At 36.3% G+C, this 22120-nt stretch overlaps 1 protein-coding gene across 2 annotated transcripts in view; it reads left to right on the plus strand.

Moving 5' to 3' along the window:
• Positions 1–22120, plus strand: part of LOC112051631 (nephrin-like) — a 242188-nt gene that overhangs the window by 166887 nt on the left and 53181 nt on the right. For both annotated transcript variants that reach the window (XM_024090349.2, XM_024090348.2), the window contains exons 5-7: positions 9989–10099; positions 12299–12511; positions 19191–19345. In XM_024090349.2, coding sequence (XP_023946117.1) covers positions 9989–10099; positions 12299–12511; positions 19191–19345 — 479 coding nt within the window. The remainder of the gene's footprint in view (positions 1–9988; positions 10100–12298; positions 12512–19190; positions 19346–22120) is intronic.

Raw genomic sequence — 22120 nt, forward strand, 5'->3', positions numbered from 1 at the left:
AATTATGCTCGCTCCCCCATACTCGTAATATCGACGGCAATAAATCATGTATGTGAAGTGCCTTAAAAGTAGATCGTACATCATCTTTGATACTGCTTTGACTTAGTTGCTCCCTTGCCAACTCTTCCAATTTAAAATTAAAGCAAATGTTTGCACCAGCGCCAAAGTTCTCAAGTTAAAAGCGTGAAGAGCATTTTCTTGTGTGCTCTTCAACGTTGTGCGCTGAATATTGCTTGCCATCGAGATATATAAGTAAATACTCCCTTATTGTTGTCATTGCTTGTTTACGACTTAATACTGTCTTGAGTTTTGGTATATTTAAGTAAATTATGCTTGTCTGAAAGAAAAAATTGCTCGCTCGTGTAAGTTTAGTTTGTGTCAGTCTTATTGATATGTTTCTATGCTCAAAGTATTTTCTCTGTCTTCAAAAAGGTTACCACTGATAACTTGCAAGCAATAGTCTGTTGTGATCGGTAGTGGCGCGCACTTCACAGATACAAAAAAGCATTGCCTACCCAAAGGACGTTTTACAAAACTGAATTAATTAAGAAATCACTTATTTTGCAAAATCTGTGCATATAGTGCATACCCTAGTTTAACATCTTTACGTGCCATTGGTAATTGGATAGTAAACTATTGTAATTGGGTAGTAACCGGGTGTTAAACATGCTCACATTTGCATATTACGAGTATAAGTATGGACGAGTCAAACTGTATCCCCAAATATAAGGTATTTCCATGCTTTTTTTTAATTTGAGCTCATCTGGAAAAGTACTACCCTTATGATTGTTTCCGGTCGCAAATTAACATGGATACTCGTATGTTATTGTTTGGAGGGTACAGAGTTGATAAAGTTTCAGACTCATAAGATCACCTAAAACACCCCTTCGTCATGTTGTTTCATACATACTTTTGTAACCCACGACCTTCCAACAGTATCATAATCCAGACTTCATACTGGCTTGCCTATGGTAGAAGCTCCGACAGACCAACTTTTAGTCTTCATAAAATGTAAACTCATTCTTTATCTTTCTCTTCCGTCTTCCGTCCATTCGTAATTACTGTATTACGAGATGACGGAAGACGGAAGAGAAGAGGAGATAAGTTTAACTTTACATATCTAATAAATACATACTAAGTATTATTGTAAGATCTATTTGTAACCCACACTTTGACAAATAAGTTATTATTATTATTATTATCAAAAGAATGGAATTTTGCGTAGGTGAATCTGATGCTTATAATTTCTATTAAATTACTACTAAAATTACTTTAACTTTGTGTTATTTTAAGATAATGGCACATATGAAAGACGTTAGGATAATTTTAGAAATAATGTTTTATAGTTACAATCCCGTTGCTTTGCGAAAATTCATGATAAAAATTTCGTCTGTCTCTACGTCTTTCTAGTTAGGCATATGAAGCCTACGAAAATAAAGAATAAACCCTTTTCTGAGCAGGAGGTCGCAAAGCTATCTCGATAGCGACCGAGAGCGCCTTAAATCTTTATTCTCAAGAATCAACGGGAAACCAAATTCGAATAAAAGATAGAATTCAAATTCAAGTTTGATCAATTCGTTTATCAAATAAATCCTAATAATATCTATATTATTATAAACGCGAAAGTTTGTATGGATGTTTGTTTAGATGTTTGTTACTCTTTAACACCGAAACTACTGAACCGATTTGGCTTAAATTTGGAATGGAAATAGGTTTTACTTTCGATTAACACATGTGCTTACTTTATATCCCGGAAAAAATCATGGTTCCCGAGGGATATGTGAAAAACTAAATTTCATGCGGACGAAGTCGCGGGCGTCCGCTAGTAAATGATAAATGAAATATGTTAATCAATATTTATAATGAACTTCCGGAAAGTAACACCTTGTTCTATTCAAAACGTTGTAAACAATCAAATCATGACTTGGAGGAGATATCCACTTGTATGATATACCGTGACACATAATCCTACCTACATTATAGCCAAGTGCCGCTCGAGATAGGTGTGCCCCTCTATAGAGGCACCTTCATTATCGGACACAAAGAAAAGGGGATCACGAGGCGTACGTGGCACAAACATAATTATGGGAACGTGCTTCGCTGGAAAAACATGCGCCAACAAAGAGGTTGGGCCAAATAAATAATATCTGTGCAATGTAATTAATATATAAATGTATACTTACACAATACACATCACTACTAATAAATATATACAACACTAGCAAACTCCCCACGGTTTTAGCCACGTGATTCCCGTTTCCGTGGGAATACAGGAATAAAATATAGCCTACGACGCTCGTAAATAAATAAGCTTTCTATTGGTACTTGACCTTCTTTCATAGATTGCCCCCTAAAATGTGATCTCTCTTAAATATTTAGCATAGATTACATTGACGACTAATTGGTGATAGCTTTTATTTCCTTAAAAGCAACCTAGTTAATAAATAGCGTTGATAATAATAACAAGTGATTTCAACAGAATATCATCTTACAGGTCTGACTATCATCGAAAGTCATAGATGCTTTACATTTTTTTTTTTTTTTTTTTTTTTTTTTATTTTGTATAAGCAAGCGCTTAGCTGCAATCACGCCTGATGGTAAGCAGTGATGCAGCCTATGGTGGAACGCGCTTGCCTAGAAGATGCCTATTCACTCTTGACTTGAAGGTACCCATGTTGTAGGAGGTGGGGAAAACGGAAGCTGGAACATTCAACCGGCCTTGAAAAATATGAGAACATAAATAAGCATTAATCAGATTCACAGTAGAACCAATGTCACCGATATAGCTCAATGACTTCGAAAGCTGAATTGGCTGTGAGCGGGGCACAAACTTCTTTCTTAGAGCTTGGGAATTAGGGACTCAAAGGTGCTGGAATGGTAACTCCACAGACCGTAAAGCGCAGTGTTAGTCGACCTTCCACTAGGTGAAGCAATGAAATCAGGCGGCCTTACACGGAGCAGGCAAGGCGGAGGCTCAATACAGCATTGTGTTTGAAAGAAAGAAAGAAAATTAGTTTATTGAACACATACACAAACACAAGACAACAAAAATAAAGAAAACTAAAATTAAAAGATATTTAGAATAAGCCAAAAGACGATGTATGTGGTACCAAATTGGTCCACACTCAGCATGTGCTACGCTAGTGATCGATCCACTAGCGCAGCGTTGGTTTGGAAATCGTTACAAGACTGAATGTTTAGCAGTAGACGTCCTTACCTTATCTTACCTTATCAGCCGATAGACGTCCACTGCTGGACATAGGCCTCTTGCATGGACCTCCAAGCACAACGATCTCGAGCCGCCAGCATCCAGCGGCTCCCTGCAACCCGCTTGATATCCTCGGTCCACCTAGTGGGGGGTCGCCCAACACTGCGCTTTCCGGTGCGGGGTCGCCATTCCAGCACCTTGGGACCCCAACGTCCATCGGCTCTTCGAACTATGTGGCCCGCCCATTGCCACTTCAGCTTCGAGACTCGCTGAGCTATGTCAGTGACTTTGGTTCGTCTGCGGATCTCCTCATTCCTGATTCGATCACGCAAAAAAACTCCATGCACAGCTCGCTCCTTTGCCCGCTGAGTGACTTTGAGCCTTCTAATAAGGCCTATCAGTCAGCGACCAAGTCCCGGATCCGTATGTCATCACTGGCAACACTGACGTCCATCGGCTGAAAATTATGTTGATAAAGATTTATATAAATTTTGTGAGTGTTTGCATAAAAAACTACTTTAAGCCTGAAAGCCTGTTTAAAGAAAACATATTTAGAAGAGTTATGACATTACACTCTATTGAAAGTAGGGCGTACGACCCGCGAACCACTCTGCATAATATGCGAAACAATTTACGAGCAGTTGTTCACATCTGCCTATGAGGAAAATAAAAAGCCAGGCAGTTTACTGCAGATCCACTGAGGCGTGTTATATTTCATGGTGAATAAGTAGGATTTGCGTGTAAGCTCAAGGTTTACATTTGCGACTTTTTGTCATACGGATTTATAATGGAGATAAGCAGACGCAAAATTTCACTACATAAAAATAATTGAAATAAAAAAACAAAATTTATTTATTTCAAGTAGTAGGCTTAGTTTTCAAGCACTTTTAAACTGTCCGTCTGTAGTTTCATCTACATCGATACAGTGTGCCTAGTGGCAGTTTTTAATCTTTTCATACTGTTACTATCGCGTTAACGTAAACGCGAATTTAAATGGATTTGAAACAGTTGTGCAGTAGTGCCACTAGATGGCGCTGTTTCAATTTCTTAGAAATTGGTGTGTACGTTAACGTGATCGTCAAAGTATAAAACTGGCCACTAGGCCCCCAGAAGGCGAGCAGGAAACAAGAATACCGTCACAAAATAGAGCCTGTAGCCAAGTGGCACGTCGATTCTCTTTCTACAAACGCTAACGCTCCGAAAAAATAAAAAAATGTAAGGGAATGACATTCACTATCGACAGGTCACGTGATGAAGTCGATCGGATCTGACATTTCCATATTTTGTTAGTTTTTGAAGCGTTAGCGTTTGTAGAAAGAGAATCGACGTGCCTCTTGGCTAGCGCCCCAGATTATTTAAAAACATATTATCAGCTAATGAATCAGACCGCTAGATATTAATTACTAACAAAGTCGAGTCTAAAGTTTTTGAAAAACAAATAAATACATTGAGCTTTACAACAATATTTTTAAGCAAATCTATAGATTTTGTTCTATAGAATTTGACTAACTGGCGTAACTAGTCATTTTTCATCTAAAGGTAAAGAAAGCCTTTTAAAAACAGACGTATACAGGTTTTTTTAGCAAACCTAACTTAATACAACTATTAGTCGCACGACAAATCGTTTACTTACAATTGAACAAAATAAATGAAGTAAACTGAAAGTTGAGAAAGGAAGAGGTACAATCGAGAGGCAAGTAAATGTTTGTTGCAAAAGTTTTTTAATATTGAATTTTATGGCATACCGCTTGTCCATTATGAAATTCCACTGCCTCTGACGTCATGTTTTATTTTTAACCGACGAAATCCAGAGGAGATTCTTAACCCGTGACTTTCTCTGTAGCACCTATATTTCTTTACGAGTTGGATCCGAGACATGATCGCTAATGCTTGGTCGGCAATGGGCAGGCCACATAGTTCGAAGAGCCGATGGACGTTGGGGTCTATTGACTAAAAAAAAAATGCTGGTGGCTCGAGACCATTGTGCTTGGAAGTCAACTGTACAAGAGGCGTATGTCCAGTAGGGGACGTCCATCAGTTGATAATGATGATGATGATATTGGTTTAGCGCTGATTGAAAAGTATTTAGCTACTGGCTGACGCTGCGCGGTTTCACCCGCGTGATTCCCATTCCCTTAAGAATACGGGGATAATATATAGCCTATAGCCTTTCTCGATTAATGGGCTATATATCACTGAAAGTATTTTTTAAATCGGACCAGTTGTTCCTGAGATTAGCGCGATCAATCAAACAAACAAACGCACTCTTCAGCTTTATAATATTAGTATAGATTTGTATTCGTGTAGGGCTAAAATTTTAAAAATCTGTTTGTTTATTTTCCTTCTTTCTTCGATTTTTTCTAAACATCTGTCTTCTACTAAATAAATTGAACTATTATAAATATACCGTATGTAAGACAAAAGAAAACTATTATAAAAAATCAGAGCAAATAAAGTGCCTGCAAATAATTTCCCTGTCTCTCTTCACCACTTCCCTGTCTTTCTTCAAACTCTCAAAATGGGAATAAACATAAAGATTTTTTTCGGTTGAAAAATAAGAACTATTCTCGCTGACTTAAAACAAAAGCTAAGATATGAGAGAGATCTGCGCAGTCATTGTATTCTTACGTAGCCATTCACTACAATAGCCACATAGCTTTTAACAGGAACAAACGCCTCATCTACGTTTCATATACCTGCTACTCGGGGTGAATATGTATCATTCCTTCAGTTGCGCATTTTTTAATTTTGTGTTAATATCTGACTTTTTCGCACGATACTAAAATAGCGTCGAACTTTTTAACCGACTTCCAAAAAGGAGGAGGTTCTACGTTCGGCTGTATGTATGTTTTTTTTTGTTTTTTTTTTATGTATGTCCAGCGATAATTCCGTCAATTATGGACCGATTTTGAAAATTCTTTTTTTGTTTTGAAGGGTTTACTTCCAGGGTGGTCCCATTTTTTTTATGTTAGGATCTGATGATGGCATCCTGGAGAAATTGAGGGGAACTTTCGAAAGTTGTAGAGACGGCTAGTGCGTTTGTTAGTGTTTCCATAAGGTATTTTAAACCACTACAACTTTATGAAGGTTTGGAGTTGGTCTGATGATGGAGCCGAAACACAGACGATGGAACTCGTCAATGATTTACAGCAGTCACCTTTTGTTTGGGCTTGATTAATTTGTATTGATGAGTACTTTCCACCTATATGGGTTGTGACTGTATTAAGGGTCTGGTGATGAAGACGAGGGACAGTGAAGAGAACTCCTCGACGGTTCACAGTAGCTACCTCGTGTTTGGACTTGATAAATTTGATTGATGAGAACTTTCCACCTAGATGGATTGTGACTGTATTAAGGGTCTGGTGATGAAGACGATGGACAGTGAAGAGAACTCCTCGACGGTTCACAGTAGCTACCTTGTGTTTGGACTTGATAAATTTGTGTTGATGAGAACTTTCCACCTAGATGGATTGTGACTGTATTAAGGGTCTAATGATGAAGACGGGACAGTGAAGAGAACTCCTCGACGGTTCACAGTAGCTACCTTGTGTTTGGACTTGATAAATTTGTACTGATGAGAAATTTCCACCAAGATGGATTGTGACTGTATTAAGGGTCTGGTGATGAAGACGAAGCACAGTGAAGAGAACTCCTCGACGGCTCACAGTAGCTACCTTGTGTTTGGACTTGATAATTTTGTATTGATAAGAACTTTCCACTTAGATAGGTTGTGACTGTACACACGCAGTAGGTATGCTAACACTAAAAATAAAAAAATAAAAATTTTAATAAAAAAAATTCAACCGACTTCCAAGTCAAAAAATAACTTTAACTAAAAAGCAAAAAATAACATCCTACCTATGTGCTACCTTCTGATCAGTTTGAAGGCGGTGCCAAGCCAGTGTCGTGTTTTAATTAAAGCTGTTTCTGAAAGAACCACAGAAATTTTGTAGTTAAAAGGTGTTTAATTAAAACATGACTGGCTTGGCACCGCCATTTACTTACCATCAGGTGAGCTATCTGTAAACTAACTACGGAGAAAAAATAAAAAGAGCTTGGTGTATGAAAAAAAATCCAATCGACTCACAGTGCAATAAAGTGAATGAAAACCGGTAAGAGAAAAACTATGATACAATGCTTTGAGTTCAAAACAATAGACAACATACGCATCCAAAGCAACACTGACTGGGCAATTATCGGAGGCTTTCATACGCTTACAGAGTTACAGCCATTCCGCATAACAATGATATCGCATCCTGGAGTGAACACCTGCCTAGCCTGCATTGTTCGTGCCTTCCGCAAAATTGCGTGCGCAAAATACGTTGTGACTACAACATGTGATTCTTGTTATGATGAACTATCGGGTTTTATTTTTATTCATCGATGAATTTGACTACGATGTCAATTGATTGTAAATGAAAGTTCGTTCTAGAATGGCAGCGCTATACTTTAAAAAAGTTGAAGTTTATGGTTTCCTAGGTTTTACGCACGTAGAGAGATTATATGAAAGGAGACGACAAAAGGTAAATGAAAATATTAGAAGAGGAAGGCCAAGGCAAACGTTACTGGACAAAATTCAGGACATTATAATTTAAGCCCAAGTCAAGAGTATCCTAAACTGAGGTTTATATTTATATGAAAGGATTTATGATATTATCAGAAGCAAGGGTCTAAGCACAGATTGTAGCAATTGGAATGACGTTGCATTTGCCTATCCTATCCTGGAACGAAGCGTGATATTATGTATGTATGTATGGTTTTAACGTGGTCCCGCAATGGAACGTTGTACAGCTCAGTGGTGTATCTTATATTTTATCCGGTAGGGTAGTGATTAAGCACCACCAAATTCTACCACCAAACCAGAATTTAAGCAATCAAAAAATAAATAAAAGAGCGTTATTGAACAATTACCTACAATAAAACATTAAAATGTTTACGCCAGCCTTTATCGGAGACGCTTTAAATTTAATCTTAAACGGTTTTTGGAAGGGTTCACACCAAATCAATTGACAGGCAATTGAAGCATTAGGCTAAGTGTCTGAATTATCCTAAACGATTGAATATGGACCTACGTGCTACCTCCCAAAGTAATGGCCCAATTTTCATAATTTCCTATGTTATTTATCAATGGCTGGGAGATTAACTTTCTGAACCTTTTATACAATGACAAAAGTCTGAAAATTACACGCTTTTTATTTATGTAGGAAATAAATTAAAGCACGATGAATAAACTAAATACTCGTAATATGCAAGTAGCAACATGATCCAATTTATCAGATTTACAGACAAAACCCATTAACTTTTCCACCGCAGGCAACTTTAATCCAGGTGAAAGAATAATTTGTAAGCGTTTCGTTTCTGTCGAGAACTGTAATTAAAGCCTATTTTCTAGAGAACAACGGAGAATTCTCAGCGAAACCTCCTCGTCGCTGTTCCGTTACACGATTTGAATTTATAAATAGAAGACTTAGGAACAATGAGTTCTATTTTTATATTGACAGTTATATTTTTGTCTTGAAACCTTTGTACACCTCCACCATTTTATTCCAATTGCGAGTTTTTTCTCAATGTTCAATCGACGTTGTTTTTTTAATATATTCATCTTTGTTTTTGTCAGCTACAGCTAAAAAACTTTAGAAACTACACGTAAATAAATCGAGATTCAACTCAGATTTTATTTAACTTCTATTTAGTTCTAGAGGTTTTTAAAATTATGTTTACTGTAAGTTTTTAAGCACTCGTGTCTCTATTATAAAACTCACTTCGTTCGTTTTATAAAATGCACTCGTGCCATAATTATAACTTAAATATATAATGTAACTAAACACGAAATTGTGCATGTGTGCGCTCAGTGATGTAGAGAAATTCGGATCATCTTATGCGGTAATTTTGTAGGCACGTAACATATCTATACTATAAAATATCATTGGTAACATTTCAAACAATTTACACAAAACATTGACAAATTAACGATTAACTTCAATAAGCTCTACTTAAATTAAGTACTTATCTATAATGCAATATTTTCATAAAAAAATGATAATTAGGTAGGTACATAATAAAAGTAAGTAGATACCTACGAAAACTCATAAAAAGTGGACCGCAAAGTTCTAAAACAACTGTCAACATCGTATAGCGTAACTTTATCTCGCGTTTATTAGTTAGCCTATAAATATTTAAAATTCACCAACGCGCTGGCTGAGAGAGGTAATTTCAGCCTGGTTTTTGAGAGAATTGCAAAATTTCCATTGCTGAATTTCGTTTCGTATTTTGTAGGTATTTTTATAATACCTACTGAACTTAATTTTATTTATTATTAACTATACTTACTTGTATCCTTATAAGTACCTATTGCTTTTACTACTGAGTCTGGAGGGTTCAGACTTCAAGTTTCTTTTGCAAGGTCGAAGGTTCAGTCCTGGAAGGAAGTAGTCAGCTTGATAGTGATTAGACACAGCCAAAGGCTAACACCAGACCAAACCTGAGCCAATCCATATCCAGAACCGAACCTAAGACATTTCAGTTGTCATGTGACATTGCCTACAATACAAGAGGACGTCAAAGAATTTTTCGTTTACTTATTAATATAAAATCTAAATCTTAACCCCAATTTTTCGCCCCAAGTCACGTTTGACAAAAACTTGTTAAGAAAACAAAACGGGTTCTTAAATTATACACGCCTGTTTATGCACGGTCTCCGTTTGACAAATCAACCACAAACAATGCTCCCGCTTTGCATAACAAAATACGAGATCCTGATTATTCGTGATTATTCCGCAGAGCTGCCCTCGAAGCCGGTGATCTTCGACGAGTTCGGCAAAGAAATATCCGGAACCGCCGGCCCTTACAACGAGGGGGGCGACTTCAAACTTATTTGCTCCGTTAACGGGGGTGAGTACAATGTCTTTGCGGTAAAAGTGACCCAATCTTGATATTGAGAGTTTTGGGGTTAGGTCACTTTTACTTTATCATCATTGTTTGTATATTTTATGGAGCACTACAAGCTTCACTAGAATTTCTTATCACTAAATATTTCACTTCGTCAATGAAATATTTCGTGATAAGAAAGACATCTCTCTCTCCGCGTCGTGTTCCTCATTACTGAGGGTCGTGACCCCTATCACACATTCATAACTTTTTTCCGCACGATGTCACGCCATGCGGCTCGGTTTTTCGCGACTTGTGGAGCATCGTGTACTTTTGTATCGAGAGTGGTGCGGATTTGATTTGACCAACGCATCGGGCTACGTCCCCGAGGTCTCTTTCCTCATCAAAGTCATCTTTCATCAAGTCAAGAAAGACATATTGTCAAGTAATAACGGTAACCAAAAATATCACTCTCTTTCCTCAATAAAAAAGAGCGCCTTTTCGATATCACCTCTATTAGCCGATATTGTCTCCTTCGTTATGAAATATCTTATAAGTAAGACTGAAAACTGATAAAGTTTAATAAAATCTATCACCGTTAATGTGTAAAATAATAGAATAACTATATCGCACAATAATTAGTTTTAAAAATATAAGTCATACAAAAGTTATTATCTGTAAAATAAAGTTATTCTGAAGGTTTTATTTTTTAAAGAAATAAAGCTGATGTGCTAATTTGAAATTTCAAATTCGTTATTCTAAAGTTAGGCCACTTTGCTTTTGCTGCCAAGTTCACGAGATCTGTCTTTATTTCCTGTTACTCCTACATTTGTCAGTTCATTTGCGTATAAAAGGATTGATTGAAACGAACAACGAAACGAAGATTTATTTACTTTTCCAAATAAGTATATCAATCATTTAATTTCCTCAGCATTAGAAATAGTAAAATACTTAATGCATACAATAACCTTACCCAGTATCTAACTATATCTATATTGCCAAAAGTAAAATTGTTATCGAACTAGTTATTTTATGGTCGAAACTTAATATACAAACAATGCTTATGATTATACAACCTTACATACCATCAAATCAGACCGAAACTAATTAAGATATCAATGGATCAAAATATGAATGGAGAACAAAATATGCCTCAAAGGGGTAAAAAATTTTACCTGACACATTTAGTTTCCCTATTTTATATACTCATGTTGTTGATAAGAGCGTTAAAAACATATTTTAACTTTGTACTTTCTGAGTCAAATGACCGCGACCGCGTTTCTAGAGTTCATTGATAAGTGCCTCAAAAAGAACAAATTTTGAGTCTATACTTTCTCGGTCAAATAACCGCGAAGTGCCGCGTTTCTAGAGTTCATTGATAAATGTCCCAAAAAGAACCAATTTTGAGTCTGTACTTTCTCGGTCAAATGACCGCGAAGTGTCGCGTTTCTAGAGTTCATTGATGAATGTCCCAAAAAGAACCAATTTTGAGTCTGTACTTTGTCGGTCAAATGACCGCGAAGTGCCGCGTTTTTGTGTGCTTGCTGTGTACACTGTACACACCCAATCAAATTGATGTGAAGGATTGATTTCGTGCACGCTTCAGGTTTTATTGCCTCCATCCATTTATTTGAGTTCCAATGAATTGTATGTGGGATTGCATTCATTTAATCTTTTTTTTGTGCATACTATGAATTAAGGCGAAATGATTGAAATATTGTACGCGTTGTTGGATTAATTTATTTAAAAGGAAGGATTTTATTTTAGGAAGCCTGTAGATTAAACTTTCCACTACTAAATTTGCTTTACTTTTTGGATGACTTTTATATTGTAACATAAAATAATAAACGCAGTTAACTAGCTTGAAGTTTAAACAGATGGATAGACAATAAAAATCTAAACGAAGAAAGAAATTTTGTTTAATATCGCGGGTATATAGACAAAACTAATCGAATACGAAAATTTGACGTCAAATACAAATATTCCTTTTTTTGACATTTAAAAAAATACTTTCATTACTTTCCAGTACATCACTAACAGTTGAATTCATAGACGTTGCGGGGTCGCCCTCAGGGGACCGTTCACGCACTGAGTGTCGAATTTAAACTCTATGCGGTGGATGAACAATCCCCTGGGGGCGCCCCCGCAACGTCTATGAATTCCACTGTTTATTGTTCATATTGTAGTACTTTTCTATTTACAAATCCTATTGTATCCGTCCAGGAAACCCCACACCTCGCGTGCAGTGGCTACAAGGCGACACAGTGCTCTCAACACTGGGCGCGAGCGAGCTGCAGCCTGCGGGCAGCAGCAGGTCATTGACCCTAACCATCTCCAACGCGACGAGAGCGCACTTGTCCTCCGTGTACACTTGCACAGCGGACAACACGCCGTTGTCGCCCCCACTACGTGCGACAGTACGAGTGGATTTATACTGTAAGTATTTTTTTTTTTAAATTTTAAGACTGCGACCTCACCTGCAGGGTTATCATGTATCTTGGTGTACCATTCAAGTAATCAGTCACTACATCGTTTTTCATGGTATTATCGTTTTTGCAATCATCTAACATGTTTTCAACGAAATGACACAATAATCTTCATTTTACAGTAAAAGTAACGAATAACTAATATTTACGTTATTTTGTTGAAATATTCGTGTCAGACAATTGTTAAAACGAAACATCATTGCCACTTGATGTAAAATGGCGTAGTCAAGGTTATTTCGTAGAAATAACTACATTAGACGATCACAAAAACGAAAATCGATGTAGTGACTTGTTGTTTGAATGGTACACTGAGATACATAATAAGGCCGCTGATGTTAAGTGACGATGAAGTCTAAGATAAGATGGAAGCGGGCTACTTGAAACAGGTACAAGATTCTACCGTTCCGACGCTTTCTACGCGACATCGTAACGGAACGCTAAATCGCTAAATAAGTACGTCTTTGTAACTTTGGTAACAAGCTACGGCCGAAGCCAGATAACTGAGCCAATATAGAAGATATTAAAGTAGGGGTAGGTAAGTGGTATGATAGAAATAGGGCAGTGGTAGTATAGAGGTGTAGGGTAAATATGGGGTATATTAGGGGTAGGATAGGTATACGGTATGGGTAGTGTAGTGTTAGGGTAGAAGTATCATAGGGGTAGAATAGGGTAAAGTAGGTAGTTTCTACTCTACCCCTTCTCTATTCTGTATTGTACGTCTTAGTTTGTTGTTGTTATATATTTCTTATAATGTTGCATACCACACTAGGTTACAAAAAATTAGTAATTCTTTTAAGGGCAATTGCATACGTTTTTACCACACAACTACCACATGAAGGAATGTCTCCATGGAAGGAAAAAGTGTTTATTAAACGCTAGCTTTTAGGAAAGTCTTATTATAGTGTTAATGATTATATAAATGATAAAAAAGCTTGTTGTTTAACTGCTTTATTATACGACCGTGTGCTTATTTTTAAATAAGTTTGTAAATGGTAAACAAAAAAAAAATAAACCTTGGCTGAGTTTGTTGTGGGCTCTTCTCGCACTAAGGCAAATTTGAAACCCTCGTAACTTTAATTTTAAGTTTTCGACTATTATTACCACCATTAGATTAAATTAAATTATGAAATGAACTTTTCAAAAGTGCTTGTAAACTAAGCCTAATTTAAATAAATGAATTTTGATTTTTTTTGAATCTTATAAACAACGTTTGTCGGGTTAGTATCTTATAAAATATAACAGTAAAAAAGTCTAGGATTATTCCGAACAATGAAAAAGCGGGTTCATTTTAGAGGGCCATAATGCTCCGAAATCTGGGACGCATTAGGCACTTAATGAATGTATATAGCCGGGAGGTGTTTCAGCCGTAGCCAAATGGAAAACCGTTGCTTTTGTCTAGACGATGGTAACCAATGAATAAATATAGCCATCGGATACACTTTTTCATTTATTTGGAACTAAAAAGAGCTTTTTATTCATATTAGGCAGTATACAGATCGTGTGTTTATATTTACTGCGATATCGATACGCCGTCAATGCTGTTAAAATAATCAATACTTTTATACTAATACTGTAAAGAGGAATTATTTGATTGTTTGTTTGTAAGTTTGTTTGCATTGATGCTCCGAAACTACTGAAACGAATTGAAAATTCTTTTACTGTTGGGAAGCTACCTTATCCCCGAGTGCTACTATATTTAATACCCATATTCCTATACGGCGTCTGCTCACTTACATTTTTTTAACCATCATGGAGAAGAGTGGATGGATGGAATGAGATACATTATACGAGTTTTATAACTCGAATAACGTGAATATCTTGACAGCCTAGTAGATATGACCTCTGCCTCCGATTCCGGAGGGTACGGGTTCTAATCCGGTCCAGGGCATGCACATCCAACTTTTCAGTTGTGTGCATTTTAAGAAATCACGAGTCTCAAACGGTGAAGCAAAAACATCGTGAGGAAACCTGCATACCAAAGAATTTTCTGAATTCTCTGCGTGTGTGAAGTCTGCCAACTCGTTTTGGGCCAGTCTGGTGGACTATTGGCCTAACCCCTCTCATTCTGAGAGGAGACTCGAGCTCAGCAGTGAGCCGAATATAGGTTGATGACAACAAAATAACTCGAATATAGAAGTTTTTTTGACCCTGTCAACTATTTCTGTTTTTATAGCTACCCAAGATTGAATAATATTCTTGACAAGGTACAGATATACAACATTTCATGATAATTAATCAGTTGAGTAGTTAATTCTTGAAACTAAACAATTTTAGTAACCCACTTTTCTAGTTACGGCTACCATTATGACGATTAATACTAAATATTATTCAGCAAACTGCCTTTACTTTACGTTATTATTCGGTGCAATCTTCAAATTGATGTTTGGCAGTTCGTTGGAGCGATCATAGACTGGCCTCTTTTATTCGGTTACTATTTTAGTAGCCGTTTGAAAAGTTTAAAATAACAGACCTCGTACATAAAGGTTTCATTTCATCGCAGTTTGTTTACTAGCGGATGTACAGTGATTTCACCCGCTTAGTTCTCGTTCCTGTGGGGATATGGCGATAAAATATAGCCTGTTCATCATTATCAAATCAGCCGATGGACGTCCACTGCAGGCCTTTTGTAGGGACTTCCAAGCATCACGATACTGAGCCACCTGCATCCAGCGAATTCCTGCGAATCGCTTGATGTCGTCGGTTCACCTGGTGGGGGGTTGACTAACGCTGCGCTTACTAGTGCGGTGTTAGTCAACCCTGTGCACTTTGGGATCCCAACGTCCATCGGCCCTTCGAACTATGTGCCCCGCCCATTGCCACTTCAGCTTCGCAACTCGTTGAGCTATGTCGGTGACTTTGGTTCTTCTGCGGATCTCCTCATTTCTGATTTCTGATTCGATTGGCGTCCCAAAGTGCTGGAATAGCGACCTCGAACTAGTAAGCGCAGTGTTGGTCGACCCCTCACCAGGTGGACTCACGACATCAAGCGAGTCGCAGGGATTCAATGGATGCAGGTGGCTCAGTATCGTGATGCTTGGAAGTCCCTACAAAAGGCCTATGTCTTGCAGTGGACGTCCATCAACTGACATGATGATGATGATGATGAACCCATGTAAAACAGGGAATTGATCAAAAAATGCTTGTAAGATTAGCATGTTTGCTTTTGACCACTCTCGTTAGCCAGTGCAACTCCTGTTATTTTTTGATTTTCTAAAAAAACAGGTGTTGTTATTATTGTGCAGTATTTGGTCACTAAACAATGTTTTGCAAACGTTCGTTTTGCTTGTTGAATTGATACAACAGCAACTCTGGAAACTTTTGCGAAATAATCAAAACCTCTGAATTCGGTGTATTTGTTTTTTACTTAAAAAATAACATGAAATAAATTCAGAAAACTAGTCTAAATATATATAACTCAAAGGTGACCGATTGACAATAGTGATCTAACAACGCATAGCCCAAACCACTGGAAGGATCGGGCTGGAAAGTCCTTAATTTTCACAGTTACAGTTTTAAAAATTTGTTCTTAAATCATAAAAAATAATGTGAACGTGATTCAAGATTTATTAAAATTCAACCCATAAAGTGGTGAAATAGGGGTTGAAAGTTTACATTGACTTCCACGCGGACGAAGTCGCGGGCGTCCGCTAGTATAGTATATAACGAGATTATAAGAATAGTAAACAAGAGACTCAAAATTACAGATTAAAATAAATCAAAAAACCAAACCACAATAACAAATTGAATCAAAAATAACAAAAATAATTAAGATAAAACAAATGTAGTTAAAAAATTAAGACTTTCTAACTAGAATTACTAAAAACAATATGCTTTAATAATGTTATAGTATAGGTTTTTTATTTTTATTTATCTATACATTTTATGTTTACACTAAAAAACAAGGAAACAAGCAATATAACAAACAAACAAGTAAATAAATGTAGGATAGAAAAGGAAATAAAAATATTTTCATCCTCCTCCTAACAAATTAGCTCGCTTCCATCTAAGACTGCATCATCACTTACCATCAGGTGAGATTGTAGTCAAGGGCTAATCTGCTTATCATTATATGATTTATAGAATTCTCTTCTAGGCAACTTTAAACACATGTAACCTTAACCTTAGGTTATTACAGATAATGTTTTGTTATTGCAGTATGTTGTTATTAAGTAATATTTCGTACATGCGACTCAATATTTTCTCTCAGCGAGTTCCTCTTGGTGAAATTACGCGACAGCAACTGCAGGTGCAACTTCTGCGTGGGGCGGCGAGAAAATTGCAGCGGTGCAAATGTTTGCTTCCCAGTGCTTCGCGAAATAGGAAATTTTCATGAAACGGTCCTAGTCGCAGATATATTTTTATGAAATTCGTCGAATGTAAAAGGAAATTGGTTCTTGCAATTTTTCTCCGGCGATTATGGCTTTGAGACGTGAGGTTTTCCAAATTTTATATATTTTCGAATTTTTAATACAAAATGTTTAAGTGTAAATGCCCTAAGCATTTTTTTAGAAAGCTTGAATTTAAGCTTACAACATTGTTAAAAGTTAAATGTTATTAATAATATTATATCAATTGGATTCCAATGATTGTTGAATTTAATCACTTCATACCGGAATGTCAAATTGATGATTATTATCGATGATATCTTCGGACAATGGTATCAATTCCAAAATTAACACAAATTCGGATTTGATCTGGAGCATCTTTTGTTGTGTCAAAGAACTTTTCAAAATGTATATTACTTACCTATGGGACGAATACAGAACTCCCTTTTTTGAAGTCGTTGTAAATAATTAATTTCATCGAAAATAGCATGATAAAATACAGTTGGTACAATAGTAACAGTTAGTAGAAGCAATAAAGACTTCAATGAAAAGGATTTTGGAAGTTGAATATTCACTAAATATAGTACTGTTTTACTTGTGCTTTAGCGATGCAGACTTAGAAAGTCAGTAGGTATCAGTACCTACCATGTGTAAGCCGATATTTTAACAGTTGCCCTAAGAAACCTTTTGCTGATTCAGTGAATCCGGACACACGGGAGTGGTTTTATGTTTCAATATTGTTTACTTTATGTTGATTTGTTTAATTACGAGAATTAACAATGATAGATATTCAAAACTCTCTATTTATTCAATATTAATTTAAATTTTGAGAAATTAAATTTATTTTGAATTTTTCATTTTATGTTTTTAATCACTCCCGCATAGTCTGCCTGACTTTTCACTATACCGCCTTTTGTACTTCTTTGCTAAAATTTCTGCATAACTTTTATGTCAAGTGTATGTACCTACTTGAGTAACTTGAAAATATACGAAAAAACAATAATAGCCCCCACTAAGATTGATTAAGCTGCATTGCCGTTATTCCGTTAACAGATATCTTCCATTTTTCCATACTTTTACATTCCCAACAGACTTTTGTTCTATTATATTTTAGACAATAATTATTTACATTTACTTTGATTTTCTTTTTTATTTTGTTATTTGAAAAGGTAAGTAATTCAGTTAGCGCCAGCAAGATTAAATTAAAGAGAATAAAACAGCAAGGCACATCAACCGGAATTCTTATTAAAAGATAACACAAAGACTTCTGTTGCAGAGTTTTTAAAAAAACAGATTCACGGACGTTGGGTTCGGGATGAACTTTTTGATCTTTTGTGAAAATTAAGACGACTGAGTGAACTCTCAACTCTGTATGTAAAGTGGCAAAAAATTTAAATTTCCCGCTAGACTAGTTACGTTTGAAAATTACGATGTTTTAAAAAGAAAGATAGGGAAGAATGAAGTTGGTGAATTTAAATTTTAGTTTAACTGTTAACCGGCAAGTTATTTAAATTTGCATTTTTCTATATTAAGAGTTGGGAAAATTAAAAATCATATTTTTTAATAATAATAATAATAAAACTAGTTCTAAAAAGAATTCTGAAAAGAAATTAAATTTAAAACGTGCAATTGTAAGATGAAAACCTGATACTGTTCTAGTAGTAAGTAAGTTTCAAGCATTGGGTTGGGTCAGTGAAATTTATTAAAAGTTTATAAAAAATATTTATTTAAAGTAAATATTATAAATAGTTAACAATTGCAATAAGAAATACTACTGAACGGCTAGAGTTGATACAGTAACGATCCCTTACCGAAAACCTTTAAAAGGGACCTTTCTGTTACTGTGTGAGCAAAAACAATTTTTCTCTATCCGCAACAAAACTTTTTTACTAAAAAGTTTAAAAATTATTAACTCTAATATACTTCTATACTTACAATAATGTGACTAGAAAATTTAACAATCTAAAAATGACAAACGATAAGCGGGTAAAAAATAAAAACAATAGCGCTGATGAGTTCGTCCATAAGTCCGCGCGCATATTATTACACCTATATACAGGCTGCTTCAAACTTCTTAGTAAGTGTGATGAGAAATGTATTGTACTATAGTCTGGCAAGTTTGTTGATGACACTCCCATGATATGCGGGCGACGGGGGGAAAGACAGTGCGGGTGACATCGTGCGTGCGGGTAAGTGAGGTGCACCAATCGTGTGTTTTTCATTCATCGCTACACGCCCCCCTACGGACCATTAGGAGTGTTACGAACAAAGTTGCCAAGCTTTAACAGTTGTTTCCTTTCCCAGTGAGGCCGCTCTCCGTCGAGATCCTGTCAAGGGAGCAGCCGCTATCTGTGGGAAGACAGGCGGAGCTTTGGTGCAAGTCGACCGGCGCGCGACCGCCCGCCATAGTCACGTGGTGGCTCGGTGGTAAAAAGCTGGACTCCATTACTAAACAACAGGTAAGTAAGAATCCTACTAATATTATAAACGCAAAAATTTGTATGGATGTTTGAATGTATGTTTGGATGTTTGTTACTCTTTAACGTCGCAACTACTGAACCGATTGACACATAGGCTACTTTTTATCACGAAAAATCTTTGGATTCACGAGATTTACGAAAACCTTATGATTTTTATGGTAGGGGTATTTGTTACGCTTTTACGCCTCGGCTACTGAACCAAATCGCCTGAAATTTGAAGATGAGATAGATTTTAGTCTAAATTAACACATAGGCTACTTTATGTCCCAATAAAATCCATGGATCCCGAGGGATTAGTGAAAAAGTAAATTTCACGCAGACGAAGTCGCGAGCGTCTGCTAGTTTATTTATATACTGGGAGATAAGTAATTTTTGCTGTGAATAAATTTCTTTTAGTGCTTCTGTATCGTTAAAATATATTTTCAGTTACAGGTTTTACTTTTTATAAAATGTAACTCCAAATTCAATACACAAAACTTTTGTAACTGGCCTTTTGGTTAAATTATTGAGGCCTAATTTTTTACTTTGTAAAACCTGGCTGAGTTTGTTGTGGGCTCTTCTCGAACCAAGGCGCGTTTGGAACCCTCGTAACTTTAATTTTAAGTTTTCGAATAATTATTGTCACCCTTATCTTAAGTTTAATATTATTACCTGACGATTCGAAAGAGCTTGTAAACTAAGCCTATTTGAAAAAAATGAATTTTGACTTTGACTTTGACTTTGACCGGAGCCAGCATGCTTTCAAGCTCATTGAGGTGCAATTCATCCAAGTATGGGCAAAGATTTTTTTACTGTAAATTTCTCGTCTCGTCCCTAAACCTTATGAATTTATGATTCAAAATCACAAAGGCTAACCAACGAGGCGCTGATACAGCATTTAACAAAACACGCCAGTTTCTGTCTCTTTGAGCCGCGAACAATCCTAATTCTAAAATATAAAAAGTCCCTCGGGGACAACACGCCATAGAATGTTACAAAATGTTTGTCATATCAACATTTGCTTCGAGTGAAGTGCGCCTCGAGTGTTGCTCTGACTTGTGTGGAAAATGTCAAATGCATTCGCAAATATTTGTGCGATTTCACAAATGAATTGCTTCTACTGTACTTAGCATATATTTTACTGCAGTATTACTTTAAAATAATTTGAAGCCTCAATAGCTCAACGGTAAGAGCGGTCGGACTCATCACCGAAGGGTGGTGGTTCGATCCCCGCCCCATTGGTCTATTGTCGTACCCACTCCTAGCACAGTCTTTCCCGACTAGTTGGAGGGGAATGGGAATATTGGTCATATTATAAAAAATATGGCAAATATTCTTTTTAAAAAAAAAAAAAAAAATCCTAAGAATGCTAGCAAACGTAAAATACTGTTTTTAAGTTATTTCTATTGTTAACAGGCGGTCAATACGATATGTAGGAGATCATGTATGAGTCAAATGGCACTACCGACTGTATCTACATAGTATAATTTTCGTATAAATTGAATTCCGTTAAAAATAAATGAACTAGTTGATTTTCCTGAGATAAATCGTTATACGATATGATAGCCTAGTGGATATGACCTCTGCCTTCGATTCGGACTTTTCCGTTATGTGCATTTTAAGAAATTAAATATCACGTGTCTCTAACGGTGGTAACAAACAAACAACAAACAATCAAATCTCTGGTATGCCGGTTTCCTCACGATGTTTTTTCTTCACCGTTTGGTGCTTAATTGCCTAAAATGCAATTATGCAAACTGTAACAACTGAATAGTTGGAGGTGCATGCCCCGGACCGAATTTGAACCCACAGCCTCCTAAACCAGAGGAAGAGGTCATTTCCACTGGGTTATCACGGCTATGGGTGAGCCGAATATAGATTGTTAATGGTGATAATAGAATTGTTAGATTTGTGGGAAATTTATGCTCATTCGACGTGGAATATAATTTTGAGAAAGACGTACACACACACACACTAAAGACGTGCTTACTTTTCTTTTTTTTTAATTCAAGCGATATAGGTCCGGTCCGGTCAGGCAAACATGCCTGATGGTATGCGATGATACAGCTTACGAATATGGTTGAATGCGTTTGCATAGATGGTGCCTATTCACTCTTGACTTGAAAATACCCACCCCATGTTGTAGGCGGTAAGGATAACGGGAGTTGGAAACATTCCTTAACTTCGCATAAAGAGCGGAGGCTTACGACTTGAGAATTTTATATAATAAGAATTAGCTTAACCTGCCGGACTCAATCTTCCGTGCATAGCCGGCTTAACTCACTTGGATCTGAAATACCAAATGCATTTGCAAATATTTGTCCGATTTCACAAGCGACTAGCTTCGGTAAATCTCTCCATGTTTAACTTAACAGTTGAATTTTTAACTAATTCATTTAATATATTTTACCGTTTATATTTCAACGTTAACTATCTCCAAATAGAATTGAAAATCGACCAATTTATTAGTAGATGATTGTACGAGTTGTACACATTGTTACTAAAACAAAAGAACATTTTGTTTTCTATGTGTATGTTCTACAAAGTGAGAAGTGTTTTAAACTTCTTTTTAACCGACTTCCAAAAAAGGAGGATGTTCTCAATTTGACGCGTATGTTTTTTTTTAATGTTTGTTACCGCATAACTTCGTCATTTATTAACCGATTTTGAAAATTCTTTTCTTGTTTGAAAGAGTAAATTTGCAGATTGGTGCCATTGTATTTTTATAAAAATCGGTTTAGTTATTTTGTGTTAAAATCAAAATAACTGAAATAC

Source organism: Bicyclus anynana, chromosome 6, assembly GCF_947172395.1.
Source record: "Bicyclus anynana chromosome 6, ilBicAnyn1.1, whole genome shotgun sequence".
NCBI classification, from domain to species: Eukaryota; Metazoa; Arthropoda; class Insecta; order Lepidoptera; family Nymphalidae; genus Bicyclus; species Bicyclus anynana.